Raw genomic sequence first — 25,250 nt, forward strand, 5'->3', positions numbered from 1 at the left:
ATTGAAGAGTAACAAGTATAACAAAGACAAGGGGATATTACAAAGAAAACTGGTGAGTGATACAGTTGCTCACCACCCGGGACCCAACGTAAGCGACCGCTCCCGACCAGCAACCGAGAGCCCGCGCCCCCCCGGAAGAGCTTATTCCGGGGCAAGAGCTTATTCCGGCCAGCCCCCACCTGTACCCTGGGCATGACGGTTAGGATGGTATCGAATACCTGCTGGCCAGCCTGGGTCAGCTGTTCAGGCTGTGCCCTTTCCTGGTTCCTCACGGGAATTAACTCTATCCTGGCTCAAACCAGGACAATTCTTAAAAGCTGGAGTACTGGCAGGTGGAGAGCGAGACATGAATTGGTCAATCTTCCATGACATTTTCTCTACAGTTGAAACAACAGCCTGTAGGGGAGAAGACACATTTTCTTCATATTGCCGAAGTTGAGCGGCTAGTTGTTCCACTGTTTGCCTCTCATCTTCTTTCCAGGAGACAACTGCCAACGAACTGGCATAGTTTGGTGGTGCACTTCGTAGGAACTTTCGCCACATAACTCGTGTGCATTGGATTTCATCTGGGTCTGTGGGTGCATAGTCATTATAAATAATCTCCAGCACAGCTAACTCCCTCAAATATTGAATGCCTTTCTCCATGGTGGTCCACTTACTTGGGAGGCTTGTAATATCTTCCTTGAAGGGGTATCTTTCCTTCATGCCCAACAAAAGTCGCCTCCAGAGGCTGAGGGTCTGTGACGGCCTTCCCATAGCCTTATCAATACCCCCGTCCCGGGACAAGGAGCCCAATTGCCTGGCTTCCTTGCCCTCTAAGTCCAAACTGTGGGCTCCATTTTCCCAGCATCGGAGCATCCAGGTGATAATGTGCTCACCCGGGTGACAGCTGTAATCTTTCCGCACATCTCGCAGTTCACTCAGGGACAAGGACCAGCTGATTATCTCTGGCTCCAACTCTTCTTCCCTCTGTGATATCCCTTGTTCATCTTCATCCTTAGTGCTGCGAACTGGTTTTTTTGTGTATTTCTTTTTCTGTACAGGGGCAACTGATACTGGCACAGATTGATACTCTGATTCAACAGCAATTGTATCAGTTGTCTCAGTTTGAGTGGCCGCAGTTGTAACAGCAACAGTCTGGGTTTGAGCATCCACAGTTGTAGCAGCAGTCTGAGTGGACATAACAACGATATTCACAGTCTGGGTATGAGTGTCCACAGTGGTAACAGCAACGGTGTCAGCAGTCTGGGTATGAGTGTTCACAGCTGCAACTGCAACATCCACTGCTGAAGTTGGAACAGCAACTGGTTCTGGCACAGCTGAGTTAGGAATGGGTTCCTGTGTTCTCCAAATCTTTACAGGTAAAAAGCTCCCTGGACACCTGCCCATATTCTGTATGCCTTTCCTCACAGCTCTCAAAATAATTTTACAATCCAAGCCGAGGTAAAAACATGGGAAAATAATACAAACATGGTAATTAGAACATTCCAAGTATTATTGTTAGAATCCATTAGAAGCACCTTGAAGAAATGAGGGTGACATAGTGAGAGGAATTACACATGTCAGCTTTTCCCATAAATTGAGTGCTATTATTAAGTTCTAGGAGAAAATGTGGAAGAGACAGAAAAGCCATGTACACATTCCAACCCAACTTAATAACCCATGACAAAATCATATCATAAGCCAATCCCATCCAGTGCAGTAGCATGAGAATTTTTATACATTTTTCACTGAAGAGAAACACTATCACAGGACATACGTGATGCAGATAAGAGGACATGTAATACCTCCATACGAGCATATCAACCAACATTGTGATCAGCAATCAGTTAGTGTCAGGAGTGTACACAAGGATTTTGTTTAAACCCACTCTGTTCTATTTCAACCTCGCGGGCCCCACGTTGGGCGCCAATAAATGTCGTGGTTTTTCCCAGCCGGAGCAAAGGGGAAGAAAACCGCGACTCCTCCCTCTCCCCCTCTCGACGGAATGCGGAGGGGATCGGAGAGGGAGAGAAAAAAAAAGTAAAAGAGCCCGCGTAAGTTGAAATAAGAACAGTTTACTGGGGAAAAATTGAAGAGTAACAAGTATAACAAAGACAAGGGGATATTACAAAGAAAACTGGTGAGTGATACAGTTGCTCACCATCCGGGAGCCGACGTGAGCGACCGCTCCGGACCGGCGACCAAGGGTCCGCGCCCACCGGAAGCTTATTCCGGGGAAGAGCTTCATCCGGCCAGCCCCCACCTATACCCTGGGCATGACGGTTAGGATGGTATCGAATACCTGCTGGCCAGCCTGGGTCAGCTGTTCAGGCTATGCCCTTTCCTGGTTCCTCACGGGAATTAACTCTATCCTGGCTCAAACCAGGACAATACAGGATGAATAAAATAGGTGTGTGCAAATTAGACCCTATGTGATGAATACTTCAAATGGCCAGATGTCCCATTAAACATCATCTCTGATTCCCTCTATGTGGTCGATGCTGTCACTTGATGAGAGAGAGCGTTGTTGAAAGAAATCTCTAATCAGAATCTGTATAACTTATTTCTGCAGCTCTGGCATCAGATAAATGAACATCAAACTGCTTATTATATTGGACATATTCAAAGCCATTCAGGCTTAAAAGATGGCCTATCAGTTGGCAATTAAATTGTTGACAAGATAGTGGCAGCTCTGTTATTGATACCTATGGGGCCAATAATTGACAAATTTTCTACTGGAGAGTGGCAAGGACCTGCAGATCTGTTAACGTGGGGAAGAGGCTATGCTTGTGTCATTACAAATCAAGGTCCCTTGTAGATTCTGGCAAAGTGGATCAAGCCATATCAACCAAAAGGACTTAACAACTGTAAGATCAATGGAAAAAACAATCTTGAGGAAAGAACCAATTGATCCACCCTCAATCCATCACCCCATTAAAATATAAAACCTGTCAACTGTGGCGCTACGCATGTTGCTGTAAATTCCTCCAGCAATCTGTATCGCATTAAAAGAATTGAAGAACTTAACAAGACGGCCAATGGAAACTTGAAAGCAAAACTGGTGTGTTTTCTACTGATGAAGAGATATTTCCAACTCACAGATAATGCTCACAGATAAGCATGCTAAAGAAGTTGTAGAAAAGTCCGAAACTACATTCAGGAAACAGAAACATCAGTGGAAGTACAGAGAACTCATCCCTTCTCGCCAGTGTGCATCCCTCCCAGCAACAGCTATCAGATATTTCAAGGACCCAAAAGGGTATCGGTGGGCCTTTGGTGTGGCTGCCTCAGAGACAGAAGAAACTGAACAGCTGTCCAGCCTGCCTGGCCTCCCAGAGGACCCTTCTGCTGTAGGGTTGCTGAGAGTTGAAGACCAACAAGTGCCAATTGCAACCACAACAGTGCACCGGCGGCAATATTGTACCAACCATGACTCTGTGATTCCAATCTACAAACTGATTTGTCAATTGGAGAGCCAAGGGGTGATCAGCAGGACTTGATCACCATTTAACAGCCCCATATAATCAGTATGAAAGTCTACTGGAGAGTGGAGATTGACAGTAGACTATTGTGGTCTGAATGAAGTCATGCCGCCGCTGAGTGCTACTGTGCCAGACATGCTGGAACTCCAATACGAACTGGAGTCCAAGGCAGCCAGATGGTATGCTACTATCGACATTACTAATGCATTCTTTTCAATTCCATTGGCAGCCGAGTGCAGGCCCCAGTTTGCTTTCACCTGGAAAGGCATTCAGTACACTTGGAATCAATTGCTCCAGGGGTGGAAACCCAGACCTACCATTTGCCGTGGACTTATCCAGGCTACACTGGAAAAGGGTAAGGCCTCCGAACACCTACAATATATTAATGACATTATTGTGTGAGGCAATTCAGCAAAAGAAGTTTTTGAAAAAGGAAAGAAAATAGTTAAAATACTACTGAATGTTGGCTTTGCCATAAAACAAAGCAAAGTCAAAGGGCCTGCACAGGAGATCCAATTCTTAGGAATTAAATGGCAAGATGGTTGTTGGCATATCCCAATGGATATCATCACCAAAATTACTGCAATGTCTCCACCAACCAGTAAAGAAGAAATCCAGGCTTTCTTAGGCACTGGGGGGTTTTGGAGGATGCATATTCCCAACTACAGTATGATTGTAAATCCTCTCTATCAAGTCACTCAGAAGAAAAATGACTTTAAATGGGGACCTGAACAACAACAAGGCTTTCAACAGATAAACCAAGAAATTGCTCAGGCAGCAGCCCTTGGGTCAGTTCAAACAGGACCAGATGTGAAAAATGTGCTTTACACTGCAGTGGGAGAGAATGGCCCTACCTGGAGCCTCTGGCAAAAAGGACCCGGTGAGCCTTGAGGCCGATCCCTTGGGTTCTGGAGTCAGGGATACAAAGGATCTGAGGCCCGATACACTCTGACCAAGAAAAAGATATTGGCAGCATATGAAGGAGTTTGAGCTGCTTCAGAAGTGATCAGGACAGAAGTACAACTCCTCTTAGCACCCCGACTGCCAGTGCTGGGCTGGATGTTCAAAGGGAGGGTCTGCTCCACACATCATGTGACTGATGTTACATAAGTGGGTTGTGTTAATTACACAACGAACTCGTATAGGAAATCCCAGTCGCCCAGGCATCCTGGAAGTGATCACCAACTGGCCAGAGGGCAAAGACTTTGGAATATTGCCTGAAAAGGTGACGTGCTGAAGAGGTCCCACCATCCAATAAGCTGTCAGAAAATGACAAGCAATATGCTTTGTTCACCCATCGGTCCTGCCGTATTGTGGGAAAACATCAAAGGTGGAAAGCGGCTGTGTGGAGTCCCCTATGACAGGTTGCTGAAGCTGCAGAAGGAGAAGGTGAATCAAGTCAGTTTGCAGAGGTGAAAGCCATCCAGCTGGCTTTAGACATCGCCAAACGAGAAAAATGTCCAATACTATACCTCTAAACTGACTCATGGATGGTGGCAAATGCTTTGTGGAGGTGGCTACAACAATGGAAAGAGAATAACTGGCAACACCGGGACAAACCCATCTGGGCTGCCTCATTGTGGCAAGACATTGCTGCCCACCTGGAGAAGTTGGTTGTGAAGGTGTGACACATAGATGTTCACATACCCAAGAACTGGGCCAATAAAGAACATCAGCACAAGCAGGTGGTGGACTAAGCTGCCAAAATTGAAGTGGCTCAGGTGGATTTAGACTGGCAGCATAAAGGTGAATTGTTTGTAGCTTGGTGGGCCCATGATGACTCAGGACATCAAGGAAGAGATGCCACCTATAGATGGGCTCGAGATCGAGGTGTGGACTTGACCTTGGATGCTGTGGCACAGGTCATTCATGAAACCATGACAAGACTCCATAACCTCCCCGAGCAGCCTGTTCCAGTGTTCCATCACCCTCACAATAAAATAGTTTTTTCTTATATTTAAGTGGAACTTTTTTGTGTTCCAGCTTCATCCCATTACCCCTTGTCCTGTTGCTAGATACCATAGAAAAAAGGGGGGAACGTGAAGGGCTCCGTGCCCACCCCTGTGAGGGTCAGGGCAGTCAGCTCCTGTCTTCCGGGGCAGCTGCCAGGCTCTGTGCCCACCAGTGTTGTCACAGAGTGTCCCAGTTCTGCACACTTGCCCCGTGTCAGCAGAGTCCCACACAGGGACCCCACCGTACGTGTTCAGCAACAGGGGAATGAGGATGGAGGAATCCCAGGGTCAGAATGGGACCCTGTCCAATATGAGTGCAAAGCAAAGTTACAGCAGAGGATACATATACACACTCTATAGTGTATGCCTCCCTTACCCTGAGCTCAGGGCCCTGAGGGTGGTCCTCCCACAAGAGATCGTCGCCCCCATTCCCACCCAAGCACCTAGACTCCCGGGTCGGCCCCGGAGCACTCACCGCCCCACCACTCCCTCCTCTTCCCGGTTTACCCCCACCCCCACGGCGGCCAACGAGATCTTCACCTTCCTCGGAGACCCTCACCCCATTCCCTTCTCTGACGCACTCACAGGCAGCGCTTTTGCCGCTCCGTCTGCCAGTGCAGCGTTACCGAGAAGCCGAAGAAGCCTCCAGGGATCGCACCCGCCTTGAGCACCGGGAAGGCGCAGTCCAGGTTGAAAGCAGCGACGACAACCAAGACTACGCCATAATCCAACGCGCGGAACCGCCAACGGAGCCGAACCCTTAAAGGGGCCGCGCACACGCGCACGCCCGCACGCCCGCCCCTCCCACACCGTGCACCTGCGGGGGAGGCGGTGGCGGCCGCGTGCCTGTGCGCGGAGCGGGCGTGGGCACCTGCTTGTGCACAGCATGCGGTGGGGGCACACGCGCGGGCGCACACCCACGCCGGGCCATTGTCCGCCCCTCCCTTCCCCCCTGCCATCCACACACATACCCCTCACTCCCCGCTACGCGCAACCGTGTCTGCGCTTCTCCACCCTTTGGCGGCACCCCGCCGCGCCCCTTGCGCTGCCTCACGGGCCCCTCGGGACGCCCCCCCCCCCCGCCCCCCGCCCCCCGGAACACCCTTGCCCACACCTTGGGGGGTGGGAAATCCCCACCCCCTCCATAGGATGGGACCCGGGAGGATCTGGGACCCCCCCCAGGATGGAGCCCCCGAGGATCGGCCTCCCATGGGCTGACTCCCCCCTCCCACGCAAGACGGCCGCCCCTGAGCGTTGTGCCTCGGTGGGAGCCGGCGGTACGGGGCGGGGCGAGGCGGGACGCGAGGGAGTGAGAACAGCCCCGGCTTTCCACGACGGCGTTTTCTCCCCCCGGGAACGCGCCAGCCACCTACCTGGTACCGGCTCCCGGGAACCTCCTCCGTCCGGGCGGGGGCTCGGGGCTGCGGTACCCGGGGACGGCTGCGAGGACCACAAAGTCCCCAGGGACTGAGTGCAAGTGGACAGACAGACCCCCGCCCTGAGGGCCTGGCAGGGGCCACGGCCATGCTGTGGGGCAGCCGCCCCACGCCGGGGACGGGGACACTGACACAGCAACGCAGCTGCAGCCACAGCATCACCGCGTCACTCGCCGGGGAGCGGGTGGTCTCCAACCCAGGTCAAGGTCACCGGTGACGTGCGGAACAAACTCTATAACACGGTTAAGGGTTATAAAGCAGGTATGTATTGGGCCGGCGGGTGCGAGGGAGATAATTCTGCCCAGCTCGCACACCTTATTGTCTAACAAAAGGCCACTTATAGGGTACAGGTAAGGGTATGCATAAGCGCCTATTACATATTCATGACCTATCCCCGCTTTGTATTGTAATAAGTCCTCTTCCAGTTTACACTTATACAGTGTTTCTGGTAGATTTCCATGCCACGGAGCAGGATGCAAACAATTGTTTTTCACATTCCAAGTCGTCCTTATCTGCAGCTGTCTGCACATCAGCTTCTTAGTTATCAGCATTCAGGGTCTTCAAGGCCCTTACTAAAGAGCGATTCGAATTCCAGTGAGCTGAGGTTTCTTATCATGGTGTTAGTTTACAGTGAATCGTGTCTTTCTAACTTTCTTAGGCCTTTCCCTTCTGTATGTCTGCTTTTGCCCATCAATTCCCCCTAGTCTTTTAATATGGGCAAATTCATTTGCCAAATGCATTTCTATCTCTCAGGGGAATTGGAAAGCGATTCACTTGTAGCTCACCTTTTAACGCATTTTCATAGACACTAGATGTGGAAGACAAAATTGTTAGTTGTCGTTGCATTCTCCAATTCCAAATAAACAGCACAGCAGAGAAAACAAAGCTAACTGGGACTAGTATCAAAAGGACTATAATGGGGTGACACATCTTATTTAGGATGCCAGTCACAGTGGGGGACCATCCAAACAGCACATCCCACTAATGCTTGTTTGCATCTTCTCTTACTCGTTTCAGTACCCTGGTTATTCCCCCGGCATCATAGGGTCTTTTTCCCATTTTCTTGGACCTCGTTTAAAATTTTGATCAAATCCTGATGTTTCTTTAATTGTGTCACCAATGTAAGATTCATTCCAATAGGTACAGGTGATAATTTGGGAAGTGTTGTATAATTGGATTTTATCAGTTGGTCAGATACGACTGGTGCCAAATAAGAAAAGTCACACCCAACAATCTTAAAGTTACAAATACAGAAATTAGAATGATTCTTACTATCCATGATTATCTTTTCTATTACTATAGAGGTGCAAGCAGTCCTTAAACACACACAACCTTGGCCAATATATACAAGTACAGTCTTCCAGTTAGCATCCGGATGGATCTCAAAGTGACAGATGTTTTGCTCGGTGTCGAGGCAGATGTCTTGGGCATCAAGTGTACTATTTTCACAGATGAGTCCTTGTTGCTTTCGAGTAATGCAAGGCTCCAAATTTACAGTTTGCCACTTCCCGTGCACCATTCGTGCCCATGTTCTGTGTTCAGAAGGATAGAGCAGTTCTATCATGGTTTAGTCCTAATGTAATAATGGGGTGGATGACGTATATTGAAGTGTTACGTACAGTCAACACAAATACTGTGGCTGTATCAGTGATGGGGTCATAGGTAAAATTTACCAGAGTCCCCCAAGACTGAAGCTCCTTCTCTAAGTCTGTGGCACTGTTCCAAACCACCTTCTGGATTTCAGTGGGGAAACTACCTTCACCACCCTCTCGTATAATTAGGGCGGCTACTGACTGCATCCATAATTGTGCCTGTATGCAACTGAGGGCCAAAGAAACATCGTCCTGGACCGTGCCAAGTGTGTTCGTTACCCACTCATGGTATTGCTTTTCCACCTTTTCCCACCTTGGTAACCCTTTTGATAAAAGCTACTTGTTAGTTCCTAATTCTGATAGAGAATATTGCAAAGGTTGTTGAAACCTTATCAGATCACTATTTGCAGTGGCCAATCTGTTCATTAATATTTCTGAATCAACTCCATTTAGGACCTCCAATTCTGTCCCCAATACACCGGTTATGTCTCTCTGTGTTTGGCCCCTTAAAGGGCCCTTGTTTCTGCAGCCAAGTTGTCCAGCCCTCAAAAGATGTTTTCAGGAAGGGAGAGCATGCTGGCTGAATGCCAGAAACATTGATTCGCATTAGCATCTCAACACATTTAAGAGACCATTCTGGGTCAAGCAACATTTGTTGTTGACCTATCTTCTTGATTACATATGGCCCAATCTCAAAGGTCTTTAGTTCTAACCTCAGGTCAATTTTGACTTTATAGTGCAGTACCTGACCTTCCAATCCTTGCCATAGGCAGGTGACCAGGGCTGGTTCGGTTAGGTTAAAACTAAACCAGCACTCAGGTCTCCCTAGGCACACTTCTCCAAGTTCATTTGAAGATGTCATCATCCTTATACTAATCATACTTCCCCCCAAAATCATGGTCTCATCATCCTCATGATATGCTTGACACTCCACTGTTATCTCATTCCCCGTTTTTGCCCATAATCGGGTAATCTCGTCCCCATTACTTCTGTCCCACTGACTTTCCTGGTATACCTCATTCCCGTGAGAAACCACCGTAGCCAGCCTTGTTCTTGGATCCACCTTTCCCTTCATCACAATATGGCTCTTCTGAGCATGATTCCAAGACCAGCCCTTAGGCTCTTTGTTGCAGGTGAGGGAGAAGATACAAAAACATGTTAACAGCTTAAACTCTTCATTAATCATTTTAAAGGTCTGCTCTTAAGATTGTGAGGACCTTTGCTGGAGTTGGAGTCTTAAGGGTCCAGTCTCTGTTACCTCCCAATGCTGCTTATGAGCTTTCTTTACTCTGGTATGGTGTATCCACAATGTCTGTTCCCGTATCTTAACAGCTGTGTGTGTCGTCAACAGAACCCGGAATGGTCCTTCCCATTTTGGCTCCAGGGGTGAGTCTGAAAGAGATCTGACATATACATAATCACCTGGTTCTATGTTATGTACTGGCCCATCCAGGCCATGAGCACGGGTCCCCAAAACCAGTTTTTCTACTTTTCTGAGTTGTTTTAGTAAGCTTATTACATAGTCAGTTAACACCTCGGCACCAACTTGTGTTGATGTTCCTGCTTGAACTGAATAGGGTCTTCTATACAGTATTTCGAAGGGACTTAATCCCTCCTTAGCCCTTGGTTTGGTTCTTATTCACAGCAAGGCTAGAGGTAGTGACTGAGGCCAGGCTAGTCCAGCTTCTTGGCCCAATTTTACAATCTGTAATTTAAGAAGGTGGTTCATCTTCTCCACATGGCCACTTGCCTGGGGTCTGTAGGGAGTATGCAACTGCCAATCTATCCCCAGAACCTGACTAATTTGTTGTGTAATTTTGGCCACAAAATGAGGGCCTCTGTCTGAGGACTGCTGGGACCCCAAATCTTGGTATTACTTCATGTGGTAAAGCCTTAGTTACCTTTAGCCTTGTTTGTTCGGCAAGGGAACACTTATGGCCATCCTGAAAAGGTATCAGTTAGTACAAGTAGATATCGGAAACCCCCTTTTCTTGGAAGTTCTGAAAAGTCAATTTGCCACCACTGTCCAGGGAAATTACCCTTCCCTATCTGCCCTAGCTCCATTTTCTGACTTACCTGTGGGTTATTCTGTAAACAAATCTCACATTGTTGGGTTACTTGTTTGATGGTTGTGTACAAGTTATGGGCGACAATGTGTTTGCTTAGATACTTATACAGGGCTTTGACTCTCCAATGAGACTTTCTATGTTCAGCCATGATTATAGCCCAAAGTAATGTGCTAGGCACCACTACTTTCCCTTGTGGTGTTGTAGCCCACCCATTTTCCCCTGTTTTTCCCCCTAAATCCTGAATCAATTTCTGGTCTTCTTTCAAATAGTTAGGAATTTGGTTGATTGGGATTTTTCCATCTGGAATCAGAGACTGTATCTCAGCTGCTCTCCTTGCTTCCCAGTCTGCCATGGAATTGCCTACCTCTTGTGCAGTTGTTCCCTTTTGGTGAGCTTTGCAATGCATAATCGCTACTTGCTTTGGTAACTGTACAGCTTCTAACAGTTTGAGAATTTCCTCTGCATGTTTTATGTGCTTCCCTTGGGCGGATAAGAGTCCTCTTTCTCTCCAGATCGCTCCATGGGCATGAAACACTCCAAAGGCATATTTGGAATCTGTCCAAATGTTAACCTTCCTGTCTTTAGCAAGCTCTAATGCTCGAGTTAAAGCTATTATTTCAGCCTTTTGTGCAGAGGTGCCTGAGGCGAGGGGCCCAGACTCTATTACCTTGTCTGTAGTGGTCACTGCGTACCCTGCTTTGCGCTGTCCATTTTTGTCAAAGGTGCTGCTGTCTGTATACCATGTGTCCTCAGCATCATCCAGCGGTTGTTCCTTCAGATCTGGTCAGCTGGAGTAGACTGCCTCAATGGTTTCCAGGCAATCGTGAGTCACTGGTTCCCCTGTAACTCCACTAAGGACAAATGCTGGGTTGACAATGTTAGTTACTGTTATCTGGACATCATCCTGTTCTACCATAATGGCCTGATATTTGAGGAATCTTTGTGGGGATAACCAGTGCCCCCCTTTTGCTTCCAGTACAGTGGACACTGTATGAAATACCAACACTGTGATCTGCTGACCCATCGTGAATTCACGAGCTTCCTGGATGTTAATTACTACTGCTGCCACCGCTCTTAGGCAGCTCGGCCATCCTCTGCTTACTTCATCCAATTGTTTTGAGAAGTATGCCACTGCCTTTTGGTCTGGGCCAAGCTCCCGAGCCAGTATTCCCAGCGCAATTCCTTGCTTTTCATGAGAGAATAACCAAAAGGGTTTTGTAGGGTCTGGCAGGCCCAAGGCCGGTGCCTGCATTAGCTCTCGCTTTAATTTGTGAAAAGCCTGAGCGGCTTCCCCAGTCCAGGCGAGATTCTTTGTGTCACTCTTTAAAAGTTCATAGAGTGGCTTCACCAACAGTCCATAATTATAAATCCATAACCGATACCAACCTGTCATTCCCAGGGAAGTATGGAGCTCCTTAACTGTCTGTGGTCTGGGACTCTGGCAGATGGCCTCCTTCCGTGCTGCTCCCAGGGTCCGTTCACCAGCTGTGACTTCATATCCTAGATATGTCACCTTTTGCCGGGCTATTTGAGCTTTCTGTGGAGAAACTCGATAACCACTTAGTCTGAGAAAATTCAATAAACTTATTGCCCATGCTATATTTTGCTCCTCTGTTACTGTGGCTACCAGGATGTTGTCCACATACTGCAACACTGTACCAATCCCAGGTGGTCGCTCCCACTGCTCTAAGTCTTTAGCCAGCTGGTTGCCAAAGAGAGTTGGGCTGTTTTTAAAGCCTTGTGGGAGCACAGTCCATGTAAGTTGTGTCCTTCTCCCTGTCTCTGGATTCTCCCACTCAAAGGCAAACAGCAGTTGACTCTCAGGGCTCAAAGGTAGGCAGAAGAAAGCATCCTTTAAATCCAATACAGTAAACCAGGCCAATTCGGGTTTCAGTTTTGTCAGCAAAGTATATGGGTTGGCCACCACAGGGTATAAATCCTCAGTTATTTTGTTTATGGCCTGAAGATCCTGAACTATTCTGTAATTCCCATCTGGCTTCTTCACTGGTAATATGGGAGTGTTGTATTCAGATTCACATTCTACTAGTAATCCATATTCCGGAAATCGTTCTATGATTGGGCAAATCCCTTTCCTATCCTCTAACCTCAAGGGATATTGTCTCACTCTTACCAGTTTGGTTCCTGGTCTAATTTTAACTGTTATGAGTAAGGCTGTTTTTTCTTTGCCAGGCATTTCAGTGGCCCATACCCCAGGGAATACTTGGTCCTCCACTTTCTTTGGCACTCTCATCTCTTCAGAGGGACTTATCAGGGCTAAACTTAAAAGTTCAATTAACTGGTCACCTCCCACTTTAATTTCTACTCAGTCTTTCCCAAATTTTATTTCTACCTCCCATTTTTCTAATAAGTCCCGCCCCAGCAGTGGCTTGGGCCAGGTTGGCATATAAAGAAACTTATGGATCCCCAATTGTTTTCCCAATTTAAACTTTAAGGGTTGGAGAAAATATGCCTTTTCACTTTGGCCAGTAGCCCCCTTTACTGTTACATAGTCGTCATCTACAGGCGTTAAAGCTTGATTCAATACTGAAAACGTAGCACCAGTATCCACTAAAAATTCAACCCCCCCGTTGCCGTTCCCCTAGCTTCATTATAACCAGTGGGTCCGCTAGGGTGGAGTCCCCAGGTCCCTGTCAATCATCCTGTTCTATTATGGAAACCCTCTTATTTTTCTTGTTTCTCTGTTTCTTCTGGGGGCAATCCTTCTTCCAGTGTCCTGTATGTCTACAACATGCACATTGATTAATCCCTAGAGAAGACCTCCCGGGATCCTTGTTCCCAAGGGCTCTGCCCTGCTGTAAAGCTGCTATTAGAGCTCCCCTATCCTTTCTCCGATCCTCTTCCACCACCTTGCAGTCCCTTGATCTTCTCTCCTCCTCTCTGTTATTGAATACCTTCCAAGCTTCATCAAGCAACTTTTCTATATTACGCCCCTCAGGTATTCCCAGCTTTTGTAGCTTCTTCCGTATAATCATTAGCAGACTGCTCCATGAAAAGTGAGACTAATTGCTGTGTCCCAATATCTGACTCCGGATCTAAAGGAGTCTGGCGCCTCATTGTATCTCAGTTTCTCGAGAAATTCTGTTGGGGATTCATTTGACCCCTGCCGGACCGCATACAATGCCGCCCAATTAACTGTTCTAGGGATGACTCTCTCTATTCCCCTTGCGACCCAATCTCAATACTGCTCCAATAGTTTCATATATGCCGACCTATTAGGATCCCAGTAGGGATCCTGTAGGGGAAAATACTCTTTTACATCCTCCTCTGTCCCTTTAAGGTGGTCCTCAGCTGACTCCTGAGCCCTTCTTAATATTAGCTGCTTCTCGGTTTTGGTGAAGCTGTCTAGCATTAACTGGACATCCTTCCAATCAGGGTTATGCTGTCTGATTAAATACCTGAAATGTTTTGCCACTCCTATAGGATCTGTCCTATAGCATCTTGTTTTACTTTGCCATGATTCTAAGTCAAATGAAATGAACGGTACTCTAATCGACGCTGTATTTCCGTCCGGTCCTACTGCTTCCCGTAAAGGCGCCTGGATATGTTCCACTTTTGGCTCCTCTCTTGCCCTTGTGCGGTGTGCTATGGGAGTTCCCGGGGCACTACTAACACTTGGAGCACTTTCAGGTTCCAACTCTTCAAAACTCTCCTGTGCTCTCACTGGTGGTGGTCTTTCATGGTCTGGTAACCCTTTGTCCTGTGCTTTCCGAACCTTCTCAGGATTAATACACCTCTGCCTTATACTACATGCAGAACAACACCTCTCCAATTTGCCTTTTCTTTCTCTCTGATTTTCCTTTTCTAAGGCCAACACCATAAGATCTTGTGGTGAGTTAAGACCATAACTCCTTTGATACTCTGAATGGTTTTGAAGGGTGAAGAACAGGGCAGCATATGAGTATTCTTCCCACTTCCACTCTCTCCTTAAAAATAGTGCTAATTGTAAAAGAGTGTTGTAATTCAAGGTAGCATTTTCTGGCCACCTCTCCTGATCATCTAATATATAGAAGGGCCACCACTGATTGCAAAACATTATTAACTTCTTCTTGCTCACTGAACCTCCCGGACCTCCAGACAATTCCTCCCAGTGACTCAATATACATCCTAAGGGGCTTGCTTGGGGAAATTCCTTGCTCAGTTTTGCTCCCATTATACCTCCGATTCTACCTTTCTCTAACTTCCACAGAAACTGTTTTTACCAACCTACAACTAGTAACAACAACAACAACTCCCGTCCAGAAGTTATAAGCACTCAGGGCAATAAAGTGTTTTAGCTTAACCGAATAACACAACAAAGCCTTATAGTAATCCAAACACTGAAACCTGATTCGTTCCCGCAATCTGCAGAATCATGACCCCCCTGTCTGCGGAGGAACACGGCGCCCCTCCCTTTTCAGAGTGATCAAGCTTTTCAGAGTGATCAGGCTGTCCTGCCTAGTTCTATGAGTGTATCACTTGAAGGCACCTGGTGGCGCGACGGGTCCGCACATGCGGCTGGCAACCCGAAGGTCGGTGGCTTGAGTCCCCCCCCGCCGTAATCCAAAGTTTTAGATTTCTACCAAACTCCAGCACTCTGCCATACACCAAACTACTTACAAAACACAGAACAAATTTCCAACATACAACAATGACCTCTCGGCTCCGCTCGTCTCCAGCTGCCTCCCTCCCGGGAAAACGGAGACGCGGATCAGAACTCCGCAGTCGCGCTGCGGGTCCCACGCTACCACACACTCACACACAAACACTCTGCAACACAAGTTATGCTTAAATTGAGCTCTTAACGATGTTAAAAATGTACCGGTACAGAAGTTTTGCAGCAAATATATACGATGATAGCTACCACACACAGTGCTCCCGCTATCCCAGCAAGGAGTGCCCAAGTTATCATACCAGCGAATTCGCTAATTCCCCAGGGGCGAGCAGTATCACTCCCTCACCAGGCGCAAGGGGTGCTTATACCCCCCTTATGACTTACAGGGTCTTGGTGAGCTCCCCTAATCCTCATCACAGTGTGAGGCGTCCCATACACGGCTTACAGACTCGTCCCCTATAGCCCTGTAGGCTTTCCCAATTTACATACCTGGTCCGCCAGCCAGTCCGTCTCTTCCCCTGCAGTGATCGGATGGGGATGGGAGACTCTCCGGAGAAACAGTCCGGTGGCGTGCCTAGAATGTCCCACATCCCACCCGGTCCAGCAGCCAGGCAGAGAGGGTCTCCTGCCCAGGTCGCCAATTGACCTGCGGAACAAGCTCTATAACATGGTTAAGGGTTATAAAGCAGGTATGTATTGCGCCGGCGGGTGCGAGGGAGATAATTCTGCCCAGCTCGCACACCTTATTGTCTAACAAAAGGCCACTTATAGGGTACAGGTAAGGGTATGCATAAGCGCCTATTACATATTCATGACCTATCCCCGCTTTGTATTGTAATAAGTCCTCTTCCAGTTTGTAATAAGTCCTCTTCCAGTTTACACTTATACAGTGTTTCTGGTAGATTTCCATACCACGGAGCAGGATGCAAACAATTGTTTTTCACATTCCAAGTCGTCCTTATCTGCAGCTGTCTGCACATCAGCTTCTTAGTTATCAGCATTCAGGGTCTTCAAGGCCCTTACTAAAGAGCGATTCGAATTCCAGTGAGCTGAGGTTTCTTATCATGGTGTTAGTTTACAGTGAATCGTGTCTTTCTAACTTTCTCAGGCCTTTCCCTTCTATATGTCTGCTTTTGCCCATCAATTCCCCCTGTCTTTTAATATGTCTGCTTTTGCCCATCACCGGGAGACATCGCGCCACTCCCACTCGTGACAGGAAACACGGGAGGGGAGCACTGCAGGATGTCCTGTGTCCCCCACCCCGATGTCTCCACGCCCCGGCACAGCTCCTGCGCCGCACAGTGTTACTGGAAAGAGTGATGGCACACGGGACAAACCTAATGACAGCCATGCCGGCAGCCCATACATGGCTTGTCGCCTGTCCCTGTCATGGTTTAGGCCCATCAGGGAACAAAGACCACGATTAGCCCCGAGTACCGAAGAGGCTGAGAATTGCTCAAGGGCAGGGAGAGCTTAGTTGCCGCTTAAGGTTCAGGACAAAACAGACCAGGCCACTCGGTTTGGGGAAGAAAACAGAAAAATAATTTAATGCAACATCAACTAAAACATACCCCCAAAAACCCAAAACATAACCAAAATGAAACAACACAGAGTAATACATCAATGAAGAGTCCAACCAGCCTTTTTAAGAACACCTTCTTGCCACATCTCCCCTCTTCCCGGGCTCAGAGCCCTGATCCCGGAGTTTTTACCTTGCCCCGCCCCCCCCCAACGGTTCGGGGGGCAGGCAGTGGGGGGTTTCAGTCAGTCTGTTCCCGATAGCTTCTGCCGTTTGTCCCTCCTCAGGACGGGTGAACTCTGCACCCATCCTCCCTGCAAGTCCGTGGGGTAACTCACACACACAGCAGCCCTGCACGGGCTGCTCCGACGCACACTTATTCCAAAGGCTGCAGCTCCTCTCTGCCTCTCGTGTGGGGCTGCTCTGCGGCGTGCAGGCTCTCCAGCACGGCCTGGGCCATGGCCGTCTCCCCACACAGTCCCTCGCCCGTCCGGGCTCACTCACATGGAGCTGCTGGTAACTCTCAGTCCTGCCATGGATCTCCATAGGTTGCAGGGGCACAGCTTGTATTCTCGCCACGGCTTGCAGAGGGGTCTCTGGTCTATTGCTTCTCCTTCCTTCCTCCTTCTCTGGCTGAAGGGTCCACGTGGTCGCCTCCATCTTGTATCACTCTTACACCTCCCGCCTCGCATTTCAAATTCCCGTCCCCTAAATAGTGCTGGCAGAGGCGCCAGATTGGCCCAGCCGGGCCGGAGGTGGGTGTGAACCCAGGAGCCGGGGGAGGGGGAGAGTCCGCAAACTCTTTACCGGGTCTTCACTGCAACCCGCTCCCCCTGTTACTAAGCCAAAAGCTGCTCCTTGCTAAACCAGAACAGTCCCCCACCTCCTGTCCCTTACTCCCTGTTACTGTCCCGAGGTTCCCCCAGCGCGGGTTGGTCCCGATCCTGTCTCGGAGCACCCCAAACACCCGCCGTCTCCCTGAGGACGGATGGGTTTTCTTTCTGGCAGATGACGCAACCCTCATCCGGATGGCCAGACCCGCCCTCGCCTTGAGGGCATTTTGGGGTGCAATGGCTCCGTCTCTCTGCCCGTTGGATTGTCAAGTGTTCCAGGAGTTCACTCTATGGTGTTGACTGCCACCCAGGATGGTGTTAGCACTCAAGGTGGGAGGGACAGCACCTCAGGAAGAGTGTTTGTACTCAAAGGAGGAGTATTTGCACCCAAAGTGGGATGTTTGCACCCAGCACGGCGTGACAGCGCCCCAGAAGCTTGTTGACATCCAACGGGAAGGTATTTGTATCCTGAAGAGGGTATCTCCTCCCCCAGGGAAGCGTATTCCCGCCGGGGCAAGGGGATATCAGGTCCCGGAGAGGGGGATGTTCCCGCCCAAGGAGGGATATGAGCATCCCGGGGTTTGCCGGCACCCAAAGCGGCGTGACATCGCCCAAAGCGGAGGTGCGAGGGCCACTAGATGGCGCTGTCCGCCCAAGGATGCGGTGGGGGGACACACGCCAGAAGCTGCGCTGAGTCCCCCGCACCCCCCTGCGCTCGGGAAGTGATGAGCACACGGAGGGGCCCTCTCGGGCACTGCCGAGCTGCGGGGGCGTTTCCAACCGCGGCATCAGGGGGACACACACGCCTCCTCCTCAGCCTTATAGGGGGCAGGGCGGGGAGGAACTTCTCCAGCCTTGTAATGGTCACGGAACGACGAGGGCTCCAGCCTTGGGGCAGGGCAGGGGGGCTGCTGGCTTGGACCTATTCAGACCACCCCTCCCCCCACCCGCAGAGACCTCCGGGTGTCCCAATACTTCTTGCACCTGCACTGTCCCAGTGGACCCAAACTGGATAATCCGCTGTCCCCTCTCATCCACGAGGTTTTGAGCTTTCACCAAGGCGCATCCCGTTGATTTCAACGCTCTCGTGGATCATCGACAGGGGCTTCGGAGGAGAGTGACCGGATCCTGAGACCAAGTTTGAAGGCAGACCCAGTGAACCACAGGAGGAAAGATAGGAATAGTAGGCACGATCATATTGACCAGGCAACTCTGTGCACGGACCAAGGTAAGAAAATGGACTATTAAGTATTTCCTTGGTGGTCGGGGCATTCTGAGAGACTTTCTATATGTGAGGGATTGAGACGTACAATGGGTGAGTGTGGAGTCTGAATCCGCGGGTCTGTTGTTCCGTGAGGAAAACAGCTGGAGAAGGATGAAGTGAAAGAACGGAGTGACAGAAAAAGTCTCGGGAAATCAGAATGGGAAATAAAAGTGCTACGCCTTGGGAAAATAAGAGGGACGAGGGGAAAAGTCCCGGGTGCATTCATCCGATCAGTCCTTGGGGAGGATGTTGGGAAATTGGGAAGATATGTCTTGTATAAGGAACAGGGACAGGAAAAAGATGATACAATATTGTTGTTTCATCTGGACCAAGGGAAGACCTGTCAGGCATTGAATTTCAGACTATACTTCATGTTGGGTAGGCATAGTAGGAGAGTAAAAAACACCCCCATTGCCGCGAAGTTTTCGGCTCTTGGCCTGAAAAACCAGACTCGAAGTCTGCAACCCAGACTCTAAGTCTGAAAAACCCAGGCTCAAAACCTGAAACACCCAGGCTCAAAGCCTGAAAAACCCAGGCTCGAAGCCTGAACAACCAGCTCCAAGCCTACTTCATGCGGCGATCAACCCAGGGTCCGATTCTCAGCTGGGTGGGAAAAAATCAGTCCTACTCAATGTGAGTGATAGCAGAAATCTTCTTCTTTATTGAGAGCAGGCTCTAACTTATATACACAGCAGCTTCAAAGCTAGCTCAGCAACAGCAGCTAATAGATTACATTCTCATGTTCATCCTACTTGCGATTTCTGTGATAAGCAAGCTCCCTCACATTTTCCCATCGTGTTTTTCTCCGAAGTTGTTTACCACCTTGAGCTGTTAGCTCGTTAGCTGAAAACAGCCCGACCTTGAGGGAGCAGAAAGCGGCCTGCTTTCTGCGCTGACTACGTGACAGCAACTGCTTTAACCATGGCTCTGACTCTGGTCTTGATTGTGCATTAAATTCATATAACTAGAACTCAGATTGCCTTGCCCCGTCGGGCCTAACATTATACCCTGGGGTCCATGTCCATTCTCCCTTAACCACTCCTCCACACCCCGTAGCTATGGGGAAAGATAACAAATTTTGTCAATATATGGGGAAACAAGTTTTTAAAATTTTAATGATTGGCAGCAAATGTGTTTGTGGGCCTTAGATTCTGTTATCTGTAAGCATCCAATTATTGGCATCAAGTGAGCTCACCTGAAAACTTGCATAATATATAAATGATTATGTGTGTAATTTTGGGGTTTTTTTGTTGTTGTTGTCTAGAGTGTAGTGGGCTTTTTGTGGTGGATGAATGCATTGTCTTGTTTTCTGTGACATTTTGATGTAGAGAGTAAAGTAGGGCTGGTCTTTTTTTTAGTGTCTGTGTCTTTCTCATTGTCCCTGTGTGGTAGTTTGAGCCTGGTTGGATGCCAGGTGCCCACCACACCGCTCAATCCCCCACCTCCTCAGCAAGCCAGGGAAGGGGAGAAAATAAGATGGGAGTCTCGTCGGTTGGGATAAAAGCAGTTTAATAAATAAGCAGCAAAGCCGCACGCGCGGGAAGCAAAGCAAAAGCAGATAAAGCCGTTACTCTCTACTTCCCATCAGCAGCGATGTCTGGCCACCTCCCGAGAAGCAGGGCTTCAGTACGCGTAGCGGTTGCTTTTGGAAGGCCAGAAATGAATCTCGCCTCTCTCCTTCCTGCTCCTCTCCCCCAGTTTATATTACTGAGCTGACGTCATATGGTATGGAATATCTCCTTGGTCAGCCTGGGTCAGCTGTCCTGGCCATGGTCCCTCCCAAGATCATGCCCACCCACAGCTATTGGTGAAGGTGGGGGAAGGAATGCTGGAGGGACAGCCCTGATGCTGTGTGAGCAGTAGTCATAATATTGATATCAACAGTAAGCACAGCACTGCAGGAGCTGCTGTGGAAAATCACTACCATCCCAGACCCACTACAGTCTCCACCCCTTATTCCATACCATTTATGTCATGCTCAGACAAACCATCTTAACAACCCATATACATTCTTATATACTCTCATTAACCAGTACCCCCACTCTTCAACAGACAAACATCATTCTTGTATTCCCTCTTGCATCTTGCATCAAACAAACAAACAACATTCTTATATCTTTCATCCTCTGTAGATGTTCACTGGAGCAGGCCATAACTTATGTCTCATCCATCAAGATGGATATCCAGGCCAGGGGAAACAGTATGTTCAGTGTTGGGCACCAGCACCGGCTTGGTTTGTCCACTAGTCCGGTTTTTCTTGCAAAGTTCATCTACAACAGATAACTCACATAACAGGTTATTTTTCCCCCAAGGTTAAGTCTCCTTGAGGTACACATCGAGTTTCCCCATCCTTTCTCATCACCCACCAAGTACACCCAGGCCCTTGAGCAAAGACAATCCCACGAATGGGTTTGCCCTTTCCCATGGGAGGTGCAACCCATACTGCCTTCCCCAGCCATTTCCCTGGGTTCACTACAGGGACCTTATCTCCTCCCACAGTATGTAGTGGTTTGGTTTGGGCAGGACCAGGACAGTTAGTTGAACCTCTGCTGTTAACCAGCCAAGTGGCTTCTGCTCAATTTTTATCCCACTGCTTCCATGCCCCATTGCCCAGTGCTCTCAACATGGTCTTTAGTAATCCATTATATCTCTCAATCTTTCCAGAGGCTTGTGGGTGATAGGGGATGTGGTATATCCACTCAATGCCATGTTTCTTTGCCCAGGAGTTTATGAGATTATTTCGAAAATGAATTCCATTATCTGATTCAATTCTTTCTGGGGTACCGTGTCGCCACAAAACTTGCCTTTCAAGACCCAAGACAGTATTTTGGGCAGTGGCATGATTTACAGGGCATGTTTCCAACCAATCGGTAGTTGCTTCCAACATGGTGAGTATATAACGCTTGCCTTGATGTGTTCATGGTAGCAGTCCAACATAGTCAATTTGCCAGGCCTCACCATATTGAAAACCCAGCCATCGGCCTCTGTTCCAGGGAGACTTGATTCGTGTGGCTCGCTTGATTGCAGCACACGTTTCACATTCGTGGGTGACCTGTGTAATGGCTTCCATGGTCAAGTCCACCCCTCGATCACGAGCCCATCTATATGTTGCATCTCTTCCCAGATGTCCTGATGTTTCATGGGCCCATCGAGCTATAAATAGCTCACCTTTATGCTCCCAGTCTAGATCTACCTGAGCTAGTTCAATTTTGGCAGCTTTATCTACCTGTTGGTTGTTCCATTGTTCTTCATTGGCGCGGCTTTTTGGCACGTGAGCATCTACATGACGTACTTTCAGAGTCATATTTTCCACCCGAGCAGCAATGTCTTGCCATAATGCAGCAGCCCAGATGGGTTTACCCTTGCGCTGCCAGTTGGTCTTCTTCCATTGCTGTAGCCATCCCCATAGAGCATTAGCCACCATCCAGGAGTCAGTGTAAAGATAGAGTACTGGCCACTTCTCTCGTTCTGCAATCTTTAGAGCTAGTTGGATGGCTTTCACTTCAGCAAACTGACTTGACTCACCTTCTCCTTCAGTGGCCTCAACAACTCGTCATGTGGGACTCCACACAGCAGCTTTCCACTTACGATGATTTCCTACCACGCGGCAGGATCCATCAGTAAACAAAGCATAATGCCTCTCATCTTCTGATAGTTCATTATATGGTGGTGCCTCTTGGGCCCGAGCTACTTCCTCAGGCAATGCTCCAAAATCTCTGCCTTCTGGCCAGTCCATGATTTCTTCCAGGATTCCTGGGTGATTAGATTTCCCCAGCCGAGATCGTTGTGTAATCAACGCCATCCACTTACTCCATGTAGCGCTGGTTGCATGATGTATAGAAGGGGTTTTCCCTTTGAACATCCAGTGTAACACAGGCAGACGTGGTGCCAAGAGGAGATGAGCTTCTGTGCCAATGACTTCTGAAGCAGCTCGAAGTCCCTCATATGCTGCTAGCATTTCTTTTTCATTTGGGGTGTAGTGGGCTTCTGATCCTCGATATCCTCGGCTCCAAAACCTTAATGGTCGACCTGGGGTTTCTCCATATGTTTTCTGCCAGAGACTCCAGGTGAGACCATGCTCTCCAGCAGCAGTGTAGAGGATATTCTGCACATCTGGTCCTGTACGGATGGGCCCAAGGGCGACTGCACGAGCTATTTCCTGTTTAATTTGTTGAAAAGCTTGTTGTTGCTCAAGGCCCTACTCAAAACAGTTCTTCTTTCTGGTTACTCTAAAGAGAGGGCTCACAAGCTGACTATAACCTGGGATATGCATCCTCCAGAATCCCACAAGGCCCAGGAAAGCTTGTATTTCTTTCTTATTAGTTGGTTGAGACATAGTCGCTATTTTGTTCATAACATCCATAGGCACATGCCGATGCCCATCTTGCCATTTTATGCCCAAAAACTGTATCTCTTGTGCAGGTCCCTTTACTTTGTTTCTTTTTACAGCAAAACCAGCTTTTAGGAGAATCTGTATTATTCTTTTCCCTTTCTCAAACACTTCTTCTGCCTTGTTGCCCCATACAATTATGTCATCAGTGTACTGTAAATGTTCAGGGGCATCACCCATTTCCAGCACAGTTTGGATTAGACCATAACAAATACTAGGACTATGTTTCCACCCCTGGGGCAATCGATTCCAGGTATATTGGACACCTCTCCACGTGAAGGCAAATTGTGGCCTGCACTCTGCTGCCAATGGAATTGAGAAAAATGCATTAGCAATGTCAATCGTAGCATACCACTTGGCTGCTTTTGACTCCAGTTCATACTGGAGCTCTAACATGTCTGGTACAGCAGCACTCAGTGGTGGTGTCACTTCATTCAGGCCACGATAGTCTACTGTTAACCTCCACCCTCCATCAGATTTTTTCACAGGCCATATGGGACTATTAAATGGGGAATGAGTTTTGCTAATTACTCCTTGAGCCTCCAGTTGATGAATCAACTCATGGATGGGAGTCAGGGAATCTCGGTTCGTGCGATATTGCCTCCGGTGCACCGTCCTGGTAGCAATTGGTACCTGTTGCTCTTGAACTTGCAGCAATCATACAACAAAAGGGTCTTCTGAGAGGCCAGGTAAACTAGAGAGTTGTTTGATTTTCTCTGTGTCTACAGTGGCTATACCAAAAGCCCATCGATACCCCTTGGGGTCTTTGAAGTACCCTCTCCTGAGGTAATCTATGCCAAGAATACAAGGGACCTCTGGACCAGTCACAATGGGGTGTTTTTCCCATTTGTCCCCTGTTAAGCTCACTTCAGCCTCTAATACAGATAATTCTTCACATCCCCCTGTCACTCCAGAGATCCAGACAGAATCTGTGCCTCTATACCTTGATGGCATCAATGTACACTGTGCCCCTGTGTCTACTAAGGCTTTATACCTTTGTGGGTTTGATGTGCCAGGCCATCGAACCTACACAGTCCAGTAGATTCGGTCATCCCTTTCCTCCTTCTGGCTGGAGGCAGGGACCCTCTATTTCTGTTCTTCATCAGAGTATTCGCTATCTGATCCTTGCAATTTTAGACCTGAAGTCTCCTCATTGGCTTCGAAGGAAGTAGTTGCAGTTCTTCTATGTCTTGGAGATTGTTGATTGTCCTCTTTTGTTCTGGCAGCTACTATGCTGACAGCCCTCTTGGGTGGTCCTTTTCTAACAGCTGTCTTCCCCCTTAGTTCACGTACACGCGCTTCCAACTTAAAAGTGGGTTCACCATCCCATTTCCTCATATCCTCTCCTCGGCCACGCAAAAAGAGCCAGAGTTCATTTTGCGGTGTACTCCTGTGTCTGGGACTTCCTTTTCCCCTGGTCGGGACAGTGTATGACTGAATTCTTGAGGCAGATCTGACAGTCAGGCCATCATCCCACACTGATGAGGAGGTGCAGAGGCTCTCTTCATAGTTCTGTAGCCAAGAAGATACCCTCTCCACTGTTGGTATATCCATGTCTGGGTGATACACCATTGCCAAGATATTAGAATATGTAGCTGGGGCACTCTGAATCACTTTTCTCAACATGGCCCGTGTACACTGGACATCGTCTGGATCTGCGGAGGCCTCGACATTATCTAGATCACCATAGATGACCCCCAACACAGCTAATTCCCTTAGATATTGGATGCCTTCATCAGCTCTAGCCCACTTTCCTCAGGCATTTACAAGGTCTTTCTTGAATGGGTATCTTGCCCTTACACTTGAGAGGAGCCGTTTCCAGAGACTACAAATTGAGGTCTTCTTTCCAATGCCTCTATCAATTCCCCTGTCCCTAGCAAGAAATCCCAGCTGTTGGGCTTCTCTACCTTCCAATTGCTGACTGTCAGCCCCGTTATCCCAACATCGGAGCAGCCAGGCACCGATCCGCTCACCTGGCTGGCGACTGTAATCTTTTCGCATATCTCTAAGTTCTGTTGAGGTGAGGGACCGAGTAGTTTCCATTTCCTTTTCGATTTCTTTCACTCCTTCTCCTGATCTCCTTACCGACGGACCAGCTGCTGCTTCTAACCTTTCCTCT

General features: G+C 48.4%; 1 protein-coding gene across 1 annotated transcript; it reads right to left on the reverse strand.

Annotated features, from left to right (window-relative positions):
* LOC133628607 (uncharacterized) lies at window positions 1–15,715 on the reverse strand. Its single transcript, XM_062016990.1, has 6 exons — window positions 15,615–15,715; window positions 15,158–15,280; window positions 7,638–7,660; window positions 6,790–6,856; window positions 6,002–6,262; window positions 1–1,414 (listed from the first exon to the last, which is right to left on the reverse strand). Exons 1-6 carry the CDS (start codon window positions 15,713–15,715, stop codon window positions 244–246), a joined length of 1,746 nt encoding a protein of 581 aa, XP_061872974.1. The 3' UTR covers window positions 1–243.
* Between the last annotated feature and the right edge of the window lie 9,535 nt (window positions 15,716–25,250).

This window comes from Colius striatus, chromosome W (genome assembly GCF_028858725.1).
Source record: "Colius striatus isolate bColStr4 chromosome W, bColStr4.1.hap1, whole genome shotgun sequence".
Taxonomy (NCBI): domain Eukaryota; kingdom Metazoa; phylum Chordata; class Aves; order Coliiformes; family Coliidae; genus Colius; species Colius striatus.